The sequence below is a fragment of the Schistocerca americana genome, chromosome 10 (assembly GCF_021461395.2).
Source record: "Schistocerca americana isolate TAMUIC-IGC-003095 chromosome 10, iqSchAmer2.1, whole genome shotgun sequence".
NCBI classification, from domain to species: domain Eukaryota; kingdom Metazoa; phylum Arthropoda; class Insecta; order Orthoptera; family Acrididae; genus Schistocerca; species Schistocerca americana.
The window spans coordinates 166,031,556-166,052,367 of record NC_060128.1 but is presented as its reverse complement, the minus strand read 5'-3'; the positions used below and the strand labels follow the sequence as shown (position 1 = coordinate 166,052,367).

Genomic DNA, 20,812 nt, shown 5'->3' with positions numbered 1-20,812 from the left:
GCTCGTAGATATCGGACAGCTCTACACATGCTCCGACACTGCGCAGGGACCGCCAGCGGACCCAGCCGACTGCACCATCAGGAGATAACTTCCCTGGTCCGCAGCAACCGACCGGCTCCTCTCAGAATGACGACAACATCTAAAATAGACGTCAGTGGAAATAATGCCAGCTGCACACACAACCTGACAAACACTTGCACGCAGGCCGGAGTGGCCGTGCGGTTCTAGGCGCTTCAGTCTGGAACCGCGTGACCTCTACGGTCGCAGGTTCGAATCCTGCCTCGGGCATGGATGTGTGTGATGTTCTTACGTTAGTTAGGTTTAATTAGTTCTAAGTTCTAGGCGACTGATGACCTCAGAAGTTAAGTCGCATAGTGCTCAGAGCCATTTGAACCAAACACTTGCACGAAGACCTGAATGGTACCCAACAGGAACTAAGCACGCACGAAGACAAATCGAGAGTCGATGCACACAAACACAGCCGATTCATACCGGCCGGTGTGGCCGTGCGGTTCTAGGCGCTTCAGTCTGGAGCCGCGTGACCTCTACGGTCGCAGGTTCGAATCCTGACTCGGGCATGGATGTGTGTGATGTCCTTAGGTTAGTTAGGTTTAAGTACACTTCTGGAAATTAAAATAAGAACACCGTGAATTCATTGTCCCAGGAAGGGGAAACTTTATTGACACATTCCTGGGGTCAGATACATCACATGATCACACTGACAGAACCACAGGCACATAGACACAGGCAACAGAGCATGCACAATGTCGGCACTAGTACAATGTATATCCACCTTTCGCAGCAATGCAGGCTGCTATTCTCCCATGGAGACGATCGTAGAGATGCTGGATGTAGTCCTGTGGAACGGCTTGCCATGCCATTTCCACCTGGCGCCTCAGTTGGACCAGCGTTCGTGCTGGACGTGCAGACCGCGTGAGACGACGCTTCATCCAGTCCCAAAACATGCTCAATGGGGGACAGATCCGGAGATCTTGCTGGCCAGGGTAGTTGACTTACACCTTCTAGAGCACGTTGGGTGGCACGGGATACATGCGGACGTGCATTGTCCTGTTGGAACAGCAAGTTCCCTTGCCGGTCTAGGAATGGTAGAACGATGGGTTCGATGACGGTTTGGATGTACCGTGCACTATTCAGTGTCCCCTCGACGATCACCAGTGGTGTACGGCCAGTGTAGGAGATCGCTCCCCACACCATGATGCCGGGTGTTGGCCCTGTGTGCCTCGGTCGTATGCAGTCCTGATTGTGGCGCTCACCTGCACGGCGCCAAACACGCATACGACCATCATTGGCACCAAGGCAGAAGCGACTCTCATCGCTGAAGACGACACGTCTCCATTCGTCCCTCCATTCACGCCTGTCGCGACACCACTGGAGGCGGGCTGCACGATGTTGGGGCGTGAGCGGAAGACGGCCTAACGGTGTGCGGGACCGTAGCCCAGCTTCATGGAGACGGTTGCGAATGGTCCTCGCCGATACCCCAGGAGCAACAGTGTCCCTAATTTGCTGGGAAGTGGCGGTGCGGTCCCCTACGGCACTGCGTAGGATCCTACGGTCTTGGCGTGCATCCGTGCGTCGCTGCGGTCCGGTCCCAGGTCGACGGGCACGTGCACCTTCCGCCGACCACTGGCGACAACATCGATGTACTGTGGAGACCTCACGCCCCACGTGTTGAGCAATTCGGCGGTACGTCCACCCGGCCTCCCGCATGCCCACTATACGCCTTCGCTCAAAGTCCGTCAACTGCACATACGGTCCACGTCCACGCTGTCGCGGCATGCTACCAGTGTTAAAGACTGCGATGGAGCTCCGTATGCCACGGCAAACTGGCTGACACTGACGGCGGCGGTGCACAAATGCTGCGCAGCTAGCGCCATTCGACGGCCAACACCGCGGTTCCTGGTGAGTCCGCTGTGTCGTGCGTGTGATCATTGCTTGTACAGCCCTCTCGCAGTGTCCGGAGCAAGTATGGTGGGTCTGACACACCGGTGTCAATGTGTTCTTTTTTCCATTTCCAGGAGTGTAGTTCTAAGTTCTAGGGGACTGATGACCACAGAAGTTAAGTCCCATAGTGCTCAGAGCCATTTTTTGAACAGCCGATTCATGAACGATCGGCGAGCCAAAACGCGTCGTCCGGTAGGACGACCGGCCCACGATCCACCAAGACGGTGGCCCGGCTCAAGTGAAGCGTGGCGGCAATGGTCGGGCGAGCCGTGTCGACGCAGACCTCACTGCTGCTCCAAGCCGAATGCACCAGTGCCGCATTGCAACTCCCCTACTGGCAGGTCCGGACTGAGCTCCAGACGCGTTCCAACTCACTGGCAGGCCCGAACTCGCGACCCGAACAGGCTTACGACAGACAACGACTGGGAAGTAACAGCAGTCGAGCAAAGATACAACGAGAGGGGATATATCGATACGTGCTGCTAGCGCCGGTCACGGTTAGGCAAAGCAGCAACTCAGAGACAGTAGCAATTTAAATTAACGTAGTGAGGTGGAAATACGTTAAAAAAAGGGAGGTAAAATACATGATGGCGGGAACATGAGCCACGCACGGCTCAATGGTGTATGCGTACGTGGAGACAGTGTGTGCGTAGCAATCGCCGACATAGTGTAACTGAGGCGGAATAGGGCGAACCAGCCCGCATTCGCCGAGACAGATGGAAAACCGCCTTAAAAACCATCCATTGACTGGCCGGCACACCGGACCTCGACACGAATCCGCCGGGCGGATTCGTGCCGGGGACCGACACGAATCCGCCGGGCGGATTCGTGCCGGGGACCGACACACCTTTTCTAGCATACTCTTCAATTAGACATTTAGGGTGAATAACCAGATCCTTAACAGTCAGAGAAAACATCTGGGAACTATACTTTATTATTTACTCATTACTAAGACTAATCATAGTCTTATTATTCAAGCAAATAAATTTATTCTTAATAAATCAGTCGCCCGGAAAGCAGTGCGCTAGACTGCACGGCTAACCGGGCGGGAACGTTTATATTACTAAAATATGGGAAACGAGCTTCACTGTTTATAGTGCACGGTGCTAGTTGCTGGTTGCCCATCTAACGGCTGCCAGGGCCAACAGAATTATGATTTTCAGTATTTCATATAAAAGTGTTGTCATACTCATTAAGAGGTATCATCTTTCGTTAAAGGTTTAACACCGTAGGAAGAATGTTACAGTTAGAAACTGTGCGTAAGTTTTGAGGCAGCATTAAGACTGGGCGCGCAAATTACCCAGACTGTGTTCACGCAGTATTGGACATTGAGAGTACTTAGTGACTTACAACAAACTTTACACATAATTTCAAGCCTATACGCAACTTTTCCTCGCTGAAAAACCACACAAAATGGTGAAAGGTACAAAGCTTGTCACTAGGTACATATTCGCTGCTCACACAGTAAAGCTACAGTATCTGGGATGACGTTTTATTATTTCTTTACTACTTACACTATTTGGAACGCATTTTACGGGCAATGTTGACACATACCACTGAAAGTACCTGGAAAATTACACACATCAAATAAGTTTTGCATCACCGCGGTTCCGAGAGTTACGGAACCTGTACAGAAAATTGCAATAAAGATCAACATAAACATCATTTCCGCCCCTTTTTATTGCTCATGAAAAGCACACACTGCATACAGCGAGACCTTCAGACGCGGTGGTCCAGATTGCTGTACACACCGGCTCCTCTAATACCCAAAATTGGTTCCAATGGCTCTGAGCACTATGGGACTTAACTGCTGAGGTCATCAGTCCCATAGAACTTAGAACTACTTAAACCTAACTAACCTAAGGACATCACACACATCCATGCCCGAGGCAGGATTCGAACCTGCTACCGTAGCGGTCGCGTGGTTCCAGACTGTTGCTCCTGCAACCGCTCGGCTACTCCGGCCGGCCTCTAATACCCAGTAGCACGTGCTCTTGCATTGATGCATTCCCGTATTCGTCGTGGCATACTACCTACAAGTTCATAAAGGCACTGTTGGTCCGCATTGTCCCATTCCTCAACGGCGATTCGGTGTAGATCCCTCGAGTGGTTGGAGGGTACGTCGTCCATAAACAGCCCTTTTCAATCTATTCCAGGCATGTGCGGTAGGGTTCGTGTCTGGAGAACATGCTGGCCACTCTAGTAGAGCGGTGTCGTTATCATGAAGGAAGTCATTCACAAGATGTGCACGATGGGGGCGCGAAATGTCGTCCACGAAGACAAATGCCTCGGCAATATGCTGTCGATACGGTTGCACTATCGGTCGGAGGATGGCATTCACGTATCGTACAGCCGTTACGGCGCCTTCCATGACCACCAGCGGCGTACGTCGTCCCCACATAATGCTACACCAAAACAGCAGGGAATCTCCACCTTGCTGCACTCGCTGGACAGTGTGTCTAAGGCGTTCAGCCTGACCGGGTTGCCTCGAAACACATCTCTGACGATTGTCTAGTTGAAGGCACATGCGACACTCATCGGTGAAGAGAACGTGATGCCAATCCTGAGCGGTCCATTCGGCATGTTGTTGGGCCCATCTGTACCGCACGGCATGCTGTAGTGGTTGAAAAGATGGACCTCGCCATGGAGGTCGGGAGTAAAGTCGTGCATCATGCAGCCTATTGCGCACAGTTTGAGTCGTAACACGACCTCCTGTGGCAGCACGAAAAGCATTATTCAAGATGGTGGCGTTGCTGTCAGGGATCCTCCGAGCCATAATCCTTAGGTAGCGGTCATCCACTGCAGTAGTAATCCTTGGGCAGCCCGAGCGAGGCATGACATCGACGTTTCCTGTCTCTCTCTGTATGTCCTCCATATGCGAACAAAGCCGCTTTGGTTCACTCCGAGACACCTGGACACTTCCCTTGCTGAGGGCCCTTCCTGGCACAAAGTAACAATGCGGACACTATCGAACCGCGGTATTGCCATATAGGCATGATTGAACTAGAGATAACAGGAGCTGTGCACCTCCTTCCTGGTGGAGGGCATCTGATTGGCTATCGGACCCCCTTCGTCTAATAGGCGCTGCTCATTCGTGGTTGTTTACATCTTTTGGCGAGTTTAATGACAATTCTGAACAGTGAAAGGGACTGTGTCTGTGATACACTATCCACAGTCAACGTCAGTGTTCAGGTGTTCTCGGAACCAGGGGACGACACACAGTGCAGGAGTATGACGTCATAGACATTGAGAACTAGTTTCCTCTTAAAACGGAGCCCAAATTACGCAGACTATACTCATCCAGGGGTTGCTAATTAGAGCATTTATCGACTTCCAAAAAACATTAATCGTAATATCAAAATTTTTCTAAATTTTTTCTCATTTACATGCTTAATGTCGTATGCTTAACACAATAACTCATTTGTGATATAATCAGAAGTTTGAGGCTGTTTTGTATATTCTTTAGAGAATTGGGAGCTTATTCGTATCGCACTTGTATACCAGCAGATATTTTTCATTCAAAATGGTTCAAATCGCTCTAAGCACTCAGGGACGTAACATCTGAGGTCATGTGTCCCCTGGACTTAGAACTGCTTAAACCTAACTAACCTAAGAAACCACACACATCCATGCGTGAGGCAGGATTCGAACCTGCGACCGTAGCAGCAGCGCGGTTCCGGACTAAAGAACCTAGAACCGCTCGGCCACACCGGCCGGCGGTATTTTTCGTGTTCGCTCTGCGCAGGAGATGATGTTGATCAGGAAGTGTATCTGGTATTCGAGAGCCTGTTGTGCTCATTTATATGTGATGTGCATCTATGCTTCATTCCGTGACTTTCGGGAGAAAGGAAAGAAAGGGACTTCTATTGTTAGAGTCGATAGAGAGACGACGAGAGAAAAACTCTCTCGATGGATTCGATTAAGAATAGTTGTACATGATTAAAGGGTTTGACTATTGTATTTATCCGACAGTAGACATGCAGGTGAGAGGTTACAGCAAAAGAAACTTCCCAGATTATTTAATTCTATATGAAATTACTGTTGGCAAGCGGGGTGCACTCAGCCACTGTGAGGCCAGTTGAAAAGGTGGTTGACTGAGAAGTAGCGGCTCAGGTCACGAAAACTGACAAACGGCTGGGAGAGCGGTGTGCTGATCACATGCCCCTCCCGTATCAGCATCTTGTGACGCCTGAGGGCTGAGGATGACACGGCGGCCAGTCGGCACCATTAGTCATTCGAGTCCTGTTCGGACGGTGTTTTTTTTTAATTTTTAAATCAAACATAACTCACAGTTCGGAAGATTTGTTGGTTCATGATGAGGCAACACAAAACTTGCACTTCGGAGCCCTGTTTGTGGCGAATTTCATTAAATTAAAAATACAATACCATCGAATTTGTCGTGGATTGAGCTATGCGCGATGTTCTCCCCAGCCGTAATGACGTTAACTCTGTGTATTCAGTTTGTAAGATTAAAATACACTAATGGCCATTAAAATTGCTACACCACGAAGATGACGAGCTACAGTCGCGAAATTTAACCGACAGGAAGAAGATGCTGTGATATGCAAATGATTAGCTTTTCAGAGCATTCACACAAGATTGGCGACGGCGGCAACACCTACAACGTGCTGACATGAGGAAAGTTTCCAACCGATTTCTCACACAGAAACGAGGAGAAATGCGTACCATCACGTTTCCGACTTTGATAAAGGTCGGATTGTAGCCTATCGTATCGCGTTAGCGGTTTATAGTATCGCGACATTGCTGCTCGCGTTGGTCGCGATGCAATGACGTAGCAGAATATGGAATCGGTGGGTTCAGGAGGGTAATACGGAACGCCGTGCTGGATCCCAACGGCCTCGTATCACTAGCAGTCGAGATGACAGGCATCTTATCCGCATGGGTGTAACGGATGGTGCAGCCACGTCTCGATCTCTGAGTCAATAAATGTGGACATTTGCAAGACAACAACCATCTGCACAAACAGTTCGACGACGTTTGCAGCAGCATGGACTATCAGCTCGGAGACCATGGCTGCGGTTACCCTTGACGGTGCATCACAGACAGGAGCGCCTGCGATGGTGTACTCGACGACGAACCTGGGTGCACGAATGGCAAAACGTCATTTTTTCGGATGAATCCAGGTTTCGTTTACAGCATCATGATGTTCGCATCCGTGTTTGGCGACATCGTGGTGAACGTACATTGGAAACGTGTATTCGTCATCGCCATACTGGCGTATCACCCGGCGTGATGATATGGGGTGCTATTGGTTACACGTCTCGGTCACCTCTTGTTCGCATTGACGGCACTTTGAACAGTGGACGTTACATTTCAGATGTGTTACGAACCGTGGCTCTACCCTTCACTCGTTCCCTGCGAAACCCTACATTTCAGCAGGATAATGCACGACCGCATGTTGCAGGTTCTGTACGGGCCTTTCTGGATACAGAAAATGTTCGACTGTTGCCCTGACCAGCACATTCTCCAGATCTTTCACCAACTGAAAACGTCTGGTCAATGGTGGCCGAGGAACTGGCTCGTCACAATACGCCAGTCACTACTCTTGATGAACTGTGGTATCGTGTTGAAGCTGCATGGGCAGCTGTCCCTGTACACGCCATCCAAGCTCTCTTTGACTCAATGCCCAGGCGTATCAAGGCCCTTGTTACAGCCAGAGGTGGTTGTTCTGGGTACTGATTTCTCAGGATTTATGCACCCAAATTGCGTGAAAATGTAATCACATGTTAGTTCTAGTATAATATATTTGTCCAATGAATACCCATTTATCAACTGCATTTGTTCTTGGTGTGGCAATTTTAATGGCCAGTAGTGTATGTACATTACGAAGACTTGACCTTGGACTGTTTCAGGAGGCTTGTATTTGGACTCGAGTAGTATGTGAAAGAATACGAGAATGTAAGACAGAAAAAACCAGACTTATTCCTTGAACTTAATACGTTTACTTATTATTTCCAATTCGGAGAATAATATTTTCAGTTCCAGTGGATTAACTTGCTTCGTTGCTTATTACGAAGAGCATTAATTTCCTCCGAACACTCAAGCACGGAAAGCGTTCAAGTGAATCTTACATTCACTCTCGAAGCAATAGGGTTATTATTTTGTACACTGGTTTACGTTGTTGTGGTGTTATACACGGAGCTGCTTTGTACGAGGAGGTTCGATTGTTTAAGGAATCGGGGCCTTACTGTTAGCGACTAGCGGAGTGGTTTAGTAGTCGCAGATGCAGAAGTGTGCAGCTAGGCTAGGTGGACCTCGCCTGAGGCAGGTCGGGGTCGAAGTGATTACCGCAGGCGCTCGCCTAGCGCTGCACAGCGGCGGTGCTAACAGCTTGTAACACCAGCTGCAGGCGGCTCCAGGCCGGCGGGACGCGGAGTCCTGTGTGTTTACCGCGGCTCCACCAAGGCTGGCAATGAGCGGGGACCGCCCCACATCGGGAGAAAGCGATCGCGTCTATATAACGGGGTGGCCGGCCAGGGGCGGCGGACAGTTTGTTACCAGCTGAGCGGAAACAGGGCGAGGCGGCCATGAGACTGGTGAGTGGCTACTGCGATCCTCTTTCTGTCTGGCGGCTTGCTGGGGACACGTGCACAGCAAGGGCCACCATTTTTACGTCTACGTATCTTCCAATCAGTACGGATAATAAATCTGCAAAACGGTCGTGTCTCTCTGTCTTTGAATACGCTTGTCTTCAAAACTACTAGGTGAATTTTCGTGGGATTTTCGCAGTTAACTTAAGCATTGCTTGGGGCACCGTACAGGCTCAAATGGTTCAAATGGCTCTGAGCACTATGGGACTTAACAGCTATGGTCATCAGTCCCCTAGAACTTAGAACTACTTAAACCTAACTAACCTAAGGACAGCACACAACACCCAGTCATCACGAGGCAGAGAAAATCCCTGACCCCGCCGGGTATCGAACCCGGGAACCCGGGCGTGGGAAGCGAGAACGCTACCGCACGACCACGAGCTGCGGACACCGTACAGGCTTTAGCCCATTACAATCAGATAACAGCAAAAAAGATGTCGTGATTTAATGTTTTAGTAGAACTTCCTTCCCTGTCTGTCCGAACAAGCCAATCTCTAAAATTATTAGACGGATTTTTAGTGTGTTTTCAGTGGTAACTTAAGTGTACCTCGGGGCGCCGTAAAGGCTATATTTAATCAAAAACAGATCACGGAAAAAATATATTCGTACTTATCATAAAAATGTATTTTTTCAGGATGAATTTCAGTCATCAGTTGCAAATAAAATTTATTATCTTTACCGGTTTCGACAAGTTCAGGAGTCTACAAAATTAGGGATATTATAAGTGTTTTGACCTTGGCTACACATTCATGTGAATCAGGTTTATAATTTTGCACGCTTCTGAAGCTAATAAAGCAATTTGCCGAAACCGGTAGAGATAACTGTTGTGACTTGGCAAGACAGCCAAGCCACTCTGAGGAAGCCGAAAGGCACGCGTTTAAGCTCACGCAGGCTGGCGTGAGATCTGGAACAGTTAAAGGAATAGAGACTAGCCAAAAATGGTACGTAGCTTCTGGAATACTTAACTTTAATCCATAATTGGTAAACATCGGTCTGACGGTACATGCATCACAAGATAAATAGCAAATGATAATGGCGCCTTGCTAGGTCGTAGCAAATGACGTAGCTGAAGGCTATGCTAACTATCGTCTCGGCAAATGAGAACGTAATTTGTCAGTGAACCATTGCTAGCAAAGTCGGCTGTACCACTGGGGCGAGTGCTAGGACGTCTCTCTAGACCTTCCGTGTGGCGGCGCTCGGTCTGCAATTACTGACAGTGGCGACACGCGGGTCCGACGTATACTAACGGACCGCGGCCGATTTAAAGGCTACCACCTAGCAAGTGTGGTGTTCGGCTGTGACACCACAATAATAACTTTTCATTTTATTAAGATTTTAAGCTCCTCTTGATGTTATTCCGTGTTCGCGGTTTAAAAATTGGATTTGAATTCAGCCTTAGGCAAACACAATTAGTTGTACCCAGACATGTTTCGACACCTACGTTATCATCTGCTTTGGGTCAAATTTTTATTTCTGTAAAGTACAGCCAGCCGGTGTGGTCGAGGTGTTCTAGGCGCTTCAGTCTGGAACTGCGCGACCGCTACGGACGCAGGTTCGAATCCTGCCTCGGGCATGGGTGTGTGTGATGTCCTTAGGTTAGTTAGGTTTAAGTAGTTCTAGGGGACTGCTGACCTCAGATGTTACGCTGTTGTTTTCTCTCTATATAAATGATTTTTGGATACGGTGGATAGCAATGTGCGGCTGTTTGCTGATGATGCTGTGGTGTACGGGAAGGTGTCGTCGTTGAGTGACTGTCGGAGGATACAAGATGACTTGGACAGGATTTGTGATAGGTGTAAAGAATGGCAGCTAACTCTAAATATAGGTAAATGTAAATTAATGCAGATGAATAGGAACAAGAATCCGGTAAGGTTTGAATACTCCATTAGTAGACTAGCCCTTGACACAGTCACGTCGATTAAATATTTGGGCGTAACATTCCAGAGCGATACGAAGTGGGACAAGCATGTAATGGCAGTCGTGAGGAAGGCGGATAGTCGTCTTCGGTTCATTGGTAGAATTTTGCGAAGATGTGGTTCATCTGTAAAGGAGACCGCTTATAAAACACTAGTATGACCTATTCTTGAGTACTGCTCGAGCGTTTGGGATCCCTATCAGGTCGGGTTGAGGGATGACATAGAAGCAATTGAGAGGCGGGCTGCTAGATTTTTTTACTGGTAGTTTTGATCATCACGCGAGTGTTACGGAAATGCTTCAGCAACTCGGGTGGGAGTCTCTAGAGGAAAGGAGGCGTTCTTTTCGTGAATCGCTACTGAGGAGATTTAGAGAACCAGCATTTGAGGCTGACTGCAGTACAATTTTACTGCCGCCAACTTATATTTCGCGGAAAGACCACAAAGATAAGAGAGATTAGGGCTCGTACAGAGGCATATAGGCAGTCATTTTTCCCTCGTTCTGTTTTCGAGTGGAACAGGGAGAGAAGATGCTAGTTGTGGTACGAGGTACCCTCCGCCACGCACTGTATGGTGGATTGCGGAGTATGTATGTAGATGTAGATGTAGAAGTAGAATTAGGGAAAACACTGACTCTTTGACATTTCGACTTTATCGTATTTGCGAAAACGCTGTTCTTGGTTGATATCACGTGTTACCACTGTAAGTTGTAAATAAAATGTCTACACGATCTTCCTAGGTGCTCAGTCCAGAACCGCGCGACTGCTACGGTCGCAGGTTCGAATCCTGCCTCGGGCATAGATGTGTGTGATGTCCTTAGGTTAGTTAGGTTTAAGTAGTTCTAAGTTCTAGGGGACTGATGACCACAGATGTTAAGTCCCATAGTGCTCAGAGCCATTTTTTTCTACACAATCTTCATTGTCTTTAAACCATACTTCCGCACTGTTTAGTGCATAGTGTACTACCGCTTCGTACACGGCGTTTAAATTTATCATAACTAACCCGCTCTACCGATTTCGATTATATATTTACTATGCGCACTATTCAGTATTTGAGAACGACTTACTGACGTACAACAAACTTTACACATAATACCGAAGTGTTACGAAAATATTTCTCGCTTACAACCCCCCACAAAATGATCAAAGGAAAAGTGTTTATCGTTTAGTATATTTTCGCTACTCACACAGTAAAACTGTCTTATCAGGTACGACGTTTTAATTTATCACTTCTTTTCTATTACATTCGGTGCAGTTTTAGCAGACAGTATCCTTATATGCCACTGAATCTACGTATAAAATTATATCATTGTACGGCATCACGAAATGCGGATTCTCAGTCCTCCAGATGCGCCAATTTTGCTTATTGACGAACCCATCCAAATGAAAGTAGGCTTGATCGCTAAACCAAGCCTTGAGCATGCGCATACTAATTCCCATCATGCCCCGCGGCCAACCGTGCAGTTTAAACGTCCAAACGCAAACACTTCAGAAGTTATGACGATTTTATTTCATATAGTTTAATAACTGTTGTAAAAGCATAAGCCAGGAGGTCCTGGAGCAATATGCATGACTCATAATCTGTGTAAAGTACTGTGCGAGTAAGGGGATGGGGCTAACGTGTGGAACATGTAGAAACGTGGAAAAAGTGCTATGAATTATTTCCCAACATCCGATCTTCTTTCGTCTTCATTGGCCGGTCTCAGTCGTGCGCGTACACATTGTAAAATAGCGTAAGGACCACGAATATAAGATACGAGAGATTAGGGCTCATACGGAGGCGTATAGATAGTCGTTTTTCCCTCGTTCTGCGAGTGGAACGGGAAAGGAAAAAAAAATGGTTCAAATGGCTCTGAGCACTATGGGACTTAACTTCTGAGGTCATCAGTCCCCTAGAACTTAGAACTACTTAAACGTAACTAACCTAAGGTTCTAGGTCTGGAACCGTGCGACTGCTACGGTCGCAGGTTCGAACCTTGCCTCGGACATGGATGTGTGTGATGTCCTTAGGTTAGTTAGGTTTAAGTAGTTCCAAGTTCTAGGGGACTGATGACCTCAGAAGTTAAGTCTCATAGTGCTCAGAGTCATTTGAACCATTTTTGTGGACCAACGCGTTATTGACTTTCTCGGTTTGTGAAGCTCTGTCTTTTGACTGAATCATCCAACTCTTTTGAAGTTATAATCTTTTTTTTTTTTTTTTTTGTCTGCACTTGTACATCACTTCTAACGGTTCCCATTCCATTTGGATAATTCCTTCGTGGTGCGCTCCTTTTCTTTTAGATTTTCGATTGTTTCCGCATTATTGTTAGCCTGTCACCAGCACATTAACGTATAAGATTCCAGGAAGAGGAGAACGGAAATAACAGCAAGACTGTAGCAAGATGTGGCATTGGCTAATAGGAACGCAGAACAAGACGATAACAATTCCGGTGAAAGGTTCCAAAGTAGGAATTTTCGTGCACGAAGGGAAAGACTGGAAGGAGAGGAAAGATGACCCAACAGCAAAAAGTTTAACCCGACTGTTTGGAACAGCATCTTGCTCATACGCTCACGTTTCTTAAAAATAAAAATAAAAATGTTATCTGCTGTTGATGCGTCTTAAGACTACTTGGGAATTGTCTAGATGTACGAAAGTGCACTGGTCTCCACATTGCTTTAGTTCTTACGGCGGACTATATCTGCGCAAACGAAATGCAACAGGCAATACGATATTTAACTGTTCTGGAAATCACCTTAATTCCTTAATTATGTCATTTTATGCTTATAACGTGTTTTTGCCCTCATGAAAATAAACAAGGAAATGAGATTGAAATCATTTCGCAGCCCACTAAAACGCTTCATTTGAGTCATCTGATGTCTGTGATGTCACTTGCTAGCACGCTGCTCCTATGTTCATAAAGCCCATTCACAGTGATACTTTGTTTTGGAATTTACGTTCGAAATGTGAGTTACAAATGGTGTGTACCACCATACTGTACAAACACATCTATAAAATCTCGTGAAAAACTGTTTTTGTATGTTCCAAGAATGATAAGGTGCGTAAAACGTGGCTTTAACTCGCTTGTAGAGATCCAAATGATCTATCTTGTGGTTATTTCTGTGAGCATCATTTTGATGTAAGTATATACTGCATGTTAACACGCTGTCTCCTGCAGCGAGGTCAATTTTTCTTTCTTTTTCTGGTTAATATTGCTGTCTTTTTTTTAATTTTACTTTATTCGTAGTGAGTCACGTAAGAGCTTTAAATTCTGTAATATATTACATTTTAATATCTCTCTTAATTTTTTAGCTTCATTTTACACCTGATCAACTTGGGACGAATTCCAAGAGTGGTGTTAAGAAACTGTATTTCACGCCATATTTATCCCCTATTCTGAAGAATCTGAGGAACCATTTAACAACTTGCGATCACATTAATCTTTTCAAACAAGTCGTTGAAGGCAATAATTTGTCACTTCACACAATCTCCATTGAGCCTGTTGTAAAGCTGAATGATTTTGACAAAGAGAAAAACTGCCTGGAATCTACAAGGGAATGTAATAAGACCAGGGCATTACGATAGAATGAACTTGGTCCTGTGTAAATACTTTCAAGTAATAGTGTTTCAGCAGCACTTAGATATGCAGTAGAACAACAGATACGAGGCCTGTTAAGAAAGTAAGCTCCGATTGATTGCCAAATTGAAACCACAGTGAACATCAGAAATGTTTTACTTGTAACAATAAGCTACACCTTTCAGCTACTTCTCTACGTAGTCGCCGTTCTGACTTAGACTTTTGTCATAGCGTTGTACCAACTTTTCAATAGCCTCATCATAGAAGGCAGCCGCCAGTGCTTTCCGCCAATTCTCCACGCTGGCCTACACCTCGTTGTCTGTGTCAAAATGTTGTCTTCAAAGACAGCGGTTCATGTGACCAGAGATGAAACTCAGGGGGAGACAATTGCGGACTGTATTGTGGGTAATCTAACATTTCCATTTGAAAACGATGCAGGAGCATCTTCATTGCCCCTGCAGAATGCGGCTGAGAATTGTCGTGAAGACGAAACAGCACGACAGTTATGTAATGTTAGCTGCATAGCTTCAGGCGAAATTTCTCACCAGGCCCTCGTACTTGGCGGCAGACACTATTTTCTAGACATCTTTCCGCACTCACTGCGAGCTCAGAAATGAGAAGAGCGAAGTGATGCTAACTGGGGTTATACTAGAGACACTACCCAACACATCTGTGCAAAGCTTTATCGGATTTTCATAGTCGTTTCCATTTCGCGACCGATCGGAGCTTACTTTCTGAACGCCCCTCGTATTTTAAGGTCCTGCTACGTCAACTGAATATTTTATAGAATTAATTTTCCATGGTTTAAATTTATGAGCTGGACGAACAGCAAAACCGTTGTGTGTACAGCTGTTGAAGACAAAAGGTGGGTACAAACTAGACGAATGAAGATCGACAGGTGACAGACGCTGGACTTGGACGAACGTTGGTCGCCAGAGCATTGGTGTTCTCGTCTACACCAAACGAAGAGCTTGGGGGCAAAGCGATGCGCCGTGGGGAAGCGCAGTTGGCTCTGGTGATTTGCCGACGTTGCTCACGTTTTGTTACTGCCATAAAGCGGCGTTTTAATTAATTTCACCGGCCGACATTATGAAGGAAGATGAGGACTTAGCAGTCGTCGCGTATTTACCTTCATGTTCAGGAAAAACAGGACACTTTGAATGACTAGAGATAGGACGTTTTCACAGGACATGTACATTAGTATGTTCTGCAGAAATGGTTAGCATTTCAGTCACCTCGGTTCAGCATGTGCCCTGTTGGCACAGGGTGCGACAGGGGCCCTGTTAACTCGTTCCATGCGCGATGGCATCGACGAGTGTAAGGCGCGAATGGCGTCCAGTGGTATACCCGTCCATTCTGCAGTCACCAGGTTCCAAAGTTCATCCGTGGTGGTTGGCAGAGGGCCAAACATTTTCGACTGGCGACGAGTCTGGTGATCTGGCGAGCCAGGGCAAAAGGCTCACATCCAGTGACACCAAGAAAGCACGTGTTCGTGCAGTAATATGTGGTCGTGCGTTGTCTTGCTGAAAAATGGCGTCTGTGGTAGAAGCAGAAAGGGTACGGTTACGGGTCGCAGGATGTCATTAACGTAGGTCGCACTGGTTACAGTGCCCTGAACAAGCACCAGCTGTAACTTGTGGTGGTACCCAATAGCACCCGACACCATAATGCCTTGAGTTGGCGCTGTTTGCCTTGTGCGAATGTAGCGCTGTGATGGCGCTCCCCCTGTCTGCGGCGAACCAAAATGCGGCCATCATTTTCAAACAAACGAAACATGGACTCGTCCAGAAACACTATCTGATGTCATTCCTGCCTCCAGTGACGTCATTCCACACACACCATTGCCGTCTAGCATGTTTCTGCACATTCATCAAAGGTAGGCAGATAATTGGACGACGCGCGTGTAACGCATGCCGTGATAAACGGCCACGGACTGTGACCCCTGATAGTGTACAATGTGTTACACTGTGTCACTGTTACGCCAGAGCCCAGGGGGAGGGAGATCTACTCTGCAATGCCATTCGGATGAGGTGTCGCTTTGTCGGGCGGTGGTCTGGGAGGTGCGACCTTACACAGCTCGTCGCGTTCTACGGCCTTCCGTGAATCATTTTGCACACACCCGTTGCACTGCCGACACCCTTCGTCCCACACGAAGCAGCAGTTTCCCGGACGGATGCAACACATTCTCTCGTGCCAATAATTCGACCAATTTTAGTGGCCAGTAGTGTAATTTGGCTCCAACAATTACAAAATGTTTCTGTTCTCCCAGCACAGTCAAGAGAACTCAGCACTTTCAAACACAATAAAGATGGCGTAGTGACGTGTAACAGACCAGTTGTGTTACAACATTTTGTTCTGAAAGCAGGTTGGTTTTATTCAGTATTCCAATTACCACACTGGTGAGTGGTCCAGGCTGTAAGTGGACGAGGAAGGTTTTTTACGGCCTCCCACAGACGTCCACTTGTGCAGTAGGGCGTATGGTTGTGATCCGTCTATCACCTCGAGTGAGAGTGTCCGCACGTTCCAACACTGCAGAAGGGCGCCCTGCCAGCACTCCGAAGATCGGACAGGTTTGCGCGACCTTGTTGATGATGACAGATGCCTCGCCTAACGACTCACCGCGCTTTTGTTCAGTTCATGCGTTGTTATGGAGAACGAGAGGTTCGTTTGCAAGTTTGTGACGACGAACACGCTGTAGTCGTTTCTTCAGTTTCTCTGAGGGTAGCACAATACACTTCACTGTCGATCGTTGCACAATGAGGGAGTGCATCAAACAGAATAACCCGTTCAGAGCCGCAGAAGAACATGACTTTACCGGCTGAGTTAGCGGCTCTGAACTTTTTCTTCGGAGGAGAGGTAATGTGCCGCCATGGACTGCCATTTTGTTTCCAGTTCGAACTGATGGACCCATGTTCCATCTCTTGTGATGATGTTCGACCACAAGTTGTACGACCGGTTTCTTAACGCTGAAGCAATTCCTCACACATGGTTCTTGATTGCTCTTTATGGTCTTCTGTTAGGCGGCGAGGAACCCAGTGGCCACACACCTTCGAGTATGCCAACTGGTGCACGAGTGTGTCAGCACCATCAGCACAGACGTCCACTTATGCAGTGAGGTGTGTGGTTGTGATCCGTCGATCACCTCAAGTGAGGATGTCCACACGTTCCAACATTGCAGAAGCCGCAGCAGAGTGCGGCCTGCCGGCACGCCGAAGATCGGACAGGACTGCGCGACCTTGTCCGATGATGACAGACGCCTCGCCCAACGACTCACCGCGCTTTTGTTTACCACCAGGTCTCCGTAGACTTTATGCTAGCGCCTACTATGCCCTGGATTTCCCCCAAAAGAAACTCAGTGACATCTCTCCGCTCGGAAGGCACCTCCGTAACAGATGTCACAAGTTGAAGGCTACGCATAGCCATGCCCACCTACCAGTAACTATAGGGGCTGACGCGGGAATATTCCACAATGTCCCACATCATATTCCGGATTTTTTTCAACCGAAATAGGCGGAGAAAAAAAGATGTTGCATTACTTATTGAAAGCCACTCTTACGTGATAATAACAGATATTTTGCCAGAATGATGAGCGAAAATGTTGTCTGAACGCTATAATCATTCAGAGCAACAACAGTCCGGACTATATTTTTAGCACAGGAAAATAGCCAGTTGTACTGTTGTCATGAAAAATGGCAAAGCGGTAGGTACGACACCGGGAGAAATATTAAAATGCTTGAACCAAGATGGAATAAGAGAAATATTGAGATTATGTAATAAAATATATGACAGTGGTGAATGGCCTGAGGACTTTCTGACAACAGTAACGATTCCATTACCCAAAAAACAAGGAACCAAGAAATGCAGCGAACATAGGACAATCAGCCTCATTTCACATGCAGCCAAAGTGATGTTGAGAAAAGTTAATAAAAAACTTGAAAAAGTGATGGAGGAGAATCTTGGCGAAGAGCACTTTGGCTTTAGACTGAATACAGGCACCAGAGATGCAATAGGACTCCTACGAATCTTGGGAGACAGGTTTATTCAAAAACGAAGAGACCTATATATGTGCTTCATCGATCTAGAAAAGGCATTTGACAATGTGGTTTGGGACAAGCTGGCGACTATAATGAGGGAAAAGAGAGTGGACTGGAAAACCGGAAGACTAGTAAACTCATTATATCTTAATCAAAAAGTTTCAATTAAAGTGAGAGGAGAAAGTACAAATTGGATCGGACTAGGAAAGGGAGTAAGACAAGGATGCTGTCTATCACCTACACTTTTCAACCTCTACTTGGAAAATATGATTGACCAATGCTCATTAGATGAGAAAGGCGTATAAATTGGAGGAAGAAGAGTAGGGTGTTTGAGGAAATAAGGAAATAAAAATTATGCTGAATGGAGAAACACTAGAACAGGTGCAAAATTTTAAGTGTCTTGGAAGCAGGGTAGACACCGACTGGAAGTGCACCACAGAAATTAAAACAAGAATAGCAATGGCAAAAGAGGCGTTTTATAAGAAAAGGAGAATTTTCTGCAGCGGTCTGGACAGAGAACTCAGGAAGAGACTCATAAAATGTCTTGTATGGCGTGTTCTTTTATATGGCGCTGAAACATGGACTATGAGGAAGAAAGACAGAGAAAGACTGGAGCCTTTTGAGATCTGGACATGGCGGAGGATGGAAAGAATAAGTTGGATGGACAGAGTAAAAGATTAAGAGGTACTGAGAAGAGTGGGAGAGAAAAGACAGTTACTAGATGTAATACACAGAAGAAAAATAAATTGGATCGGGCATATATTAAGAAAGAATGACGGACTGATAAAAACAGTTTTAGAAGGCTATGTAGAAGGGAAAAGGAAGCGAGGAAGGAAGAGATTCCACATACTGGATGACACGATGGACGGTACAACATACAGCAGCCTTAAGAAGGAAGCAATGGATCGCAGAAAAGGGAGAGGCAAAGGACCTGCTAATATAGCAGATAACTGATGATGATGATGATGATGAATGTTGTCAGAGAGTCAAGACGTAGTATCGAGTCACACACGAAGCAGGCGATGGGGTTGAATTGCGCCGGAGTCGGCATATTAATAGCTCGCTGGATAAACAGGTTGTAGGTGCCGCCCGGAGCCAAAGATAGCCGGCGTACGTAGAACGTCGGTGAGTACGCAGCTGTTGCTTCACGTAGGTGCAGCCAGTCAGTCGAGGACCTGCGCAACGCCAGACGTCGCTACCGACTGGCGCGTTGGCAGCTGGCTCTACTTGCGAAATGATGTTGATAGCCCCGGGTGTGCATGAGTCTATTTTGAGTCTCCAATGTTCTCTTTCAAATTCTGAAGGTGGCAGGGGCAAAATACAGGGAGCGAAAGGCTATTTACAATTTGTACAGAGACCAGATGGCAGTTGTAAGAGTCGAGGGCATCAAAGGGAAGCAGTGGTTGGGAAGGGAGTGAAACAGGGTTGTAGCCTCTCCCCGTTTTTATTCAATCTCTATATTGAGCAAGCAGTGAAGGAAACTAAAGAAAAATTCAGAGTAGGTATTAAAATCCATGGGGAAGAAATAAAAACTTTGAGGTACGCCGATAACATTGTAATTCTGTAAGAGACAGCAAAGGACTTGGAAGAGCAGTTGAATGGAATGGGTGATGTCTTGAAAGGAGGGTATAAGATGAACATCAACAAAAGCAAAATGAGGATAATGGAACGTAGTCGAGTTAAATCGGGTGACGCTGCGGGAATTAGATTAGGAAATGAGACGCTTCAAGTAGTAAAGGAGTTTTGCTATTTGGGGAGCCAAATAACTGATGATGGTCGAAGTAGAGAGGATATAAAATGTAGACTGGCAATGGCAAGGAAATCGTTTCTGAAGAAGAGAAATTTGTTAACATCGAGTGTAGATTTAAGTATCAGGAAGTCGTCTCTGAGAGTATTTGTATGGAGTGTAGCCATGTATGGAGGTGAAACGTGGACGATAAATAGTTTAGACAAGAAGAGAATAGAAGGTTTCGAAATGTGGTGCTACAGAAGAATGCTGAAGATTAGATGGGTAGATCACATAACTAATGAGGAGGTATTGAATAGGATTGGGGAGAAGAGAAGTTTGTGGCACAACTTGACTAGAAGAAGGGATCGGTTGGTAGGACATGTTTTGAGGCATCAAGGGATCACAAATTTAGTATTGGAGGGCTCCGTGGAGGGTAAAAATCGTAGAGGGAGACCAAGAGATGAATACACTAAGCAGATTCAGAAGGATGTAGGTTGCAGTAGGTACTGGGAGATGAAGAAGCTTGCACAGGATAGAGTAGCATGGAGAGCTGCATCAAACCAGTCTCAGGACTGAAGACCACCACAACAACAACAATGTTGTGGCTTGATGTCTTTCCATTCCTTATTTTCCTGTACGATCTCTTGGTGTTCTGAGCCGCCTCTACAGAGGTAGGACAAAATAATATGAACATTCATTCATACGATGGATGATCTTTCCTTTATTGCGGACCAGAGTGCGATAGTATGTGGTAAAACAGGGATAGATAGCCATGATAGTTTCAAATGCCACTGATATTGCTTTATCCATTCATAACAAACAAAGCGAGACTTTTTTCACAAAGTTTGACGGAACTTCACACTAACTACGAATTTTCTTTTAAACACTTGGCCATTTCACCTGTGTATCAATTTTAGGCGACCAAACACGCAATGGATAGACAGCCAGCTGACAAAATGTTTTAAAACCGTGAAACATCCCCTTAGAAAAATTATAAATTACTGTGCCGA

The 20,812-nt window shown here is 46.4% G+C and overlaps 1 protein-coding gene across 1 annotated transcript in view; it reads left to right on the top strand.

The window, feature by feature from the left end:
- Window positions 1-5,939: 5,939 nt before the first annotated feature.
- Window positions 5,940-20,812, top strand: part of LOC124552331 (extensin-like) — a 93,418-nt gene continuing 78,545 nt past the window's right edge. Inside the window, exon 1 of the mRNA XM_047126602.1 lies at window positions 5,940-5,945. Coding sequence (XP_046982558.1) covers window positions 5,940-5,945 — 6 coding nt within the window. The remainder of the gene's footprint in view (window positions 5,946-20,812) is intronic.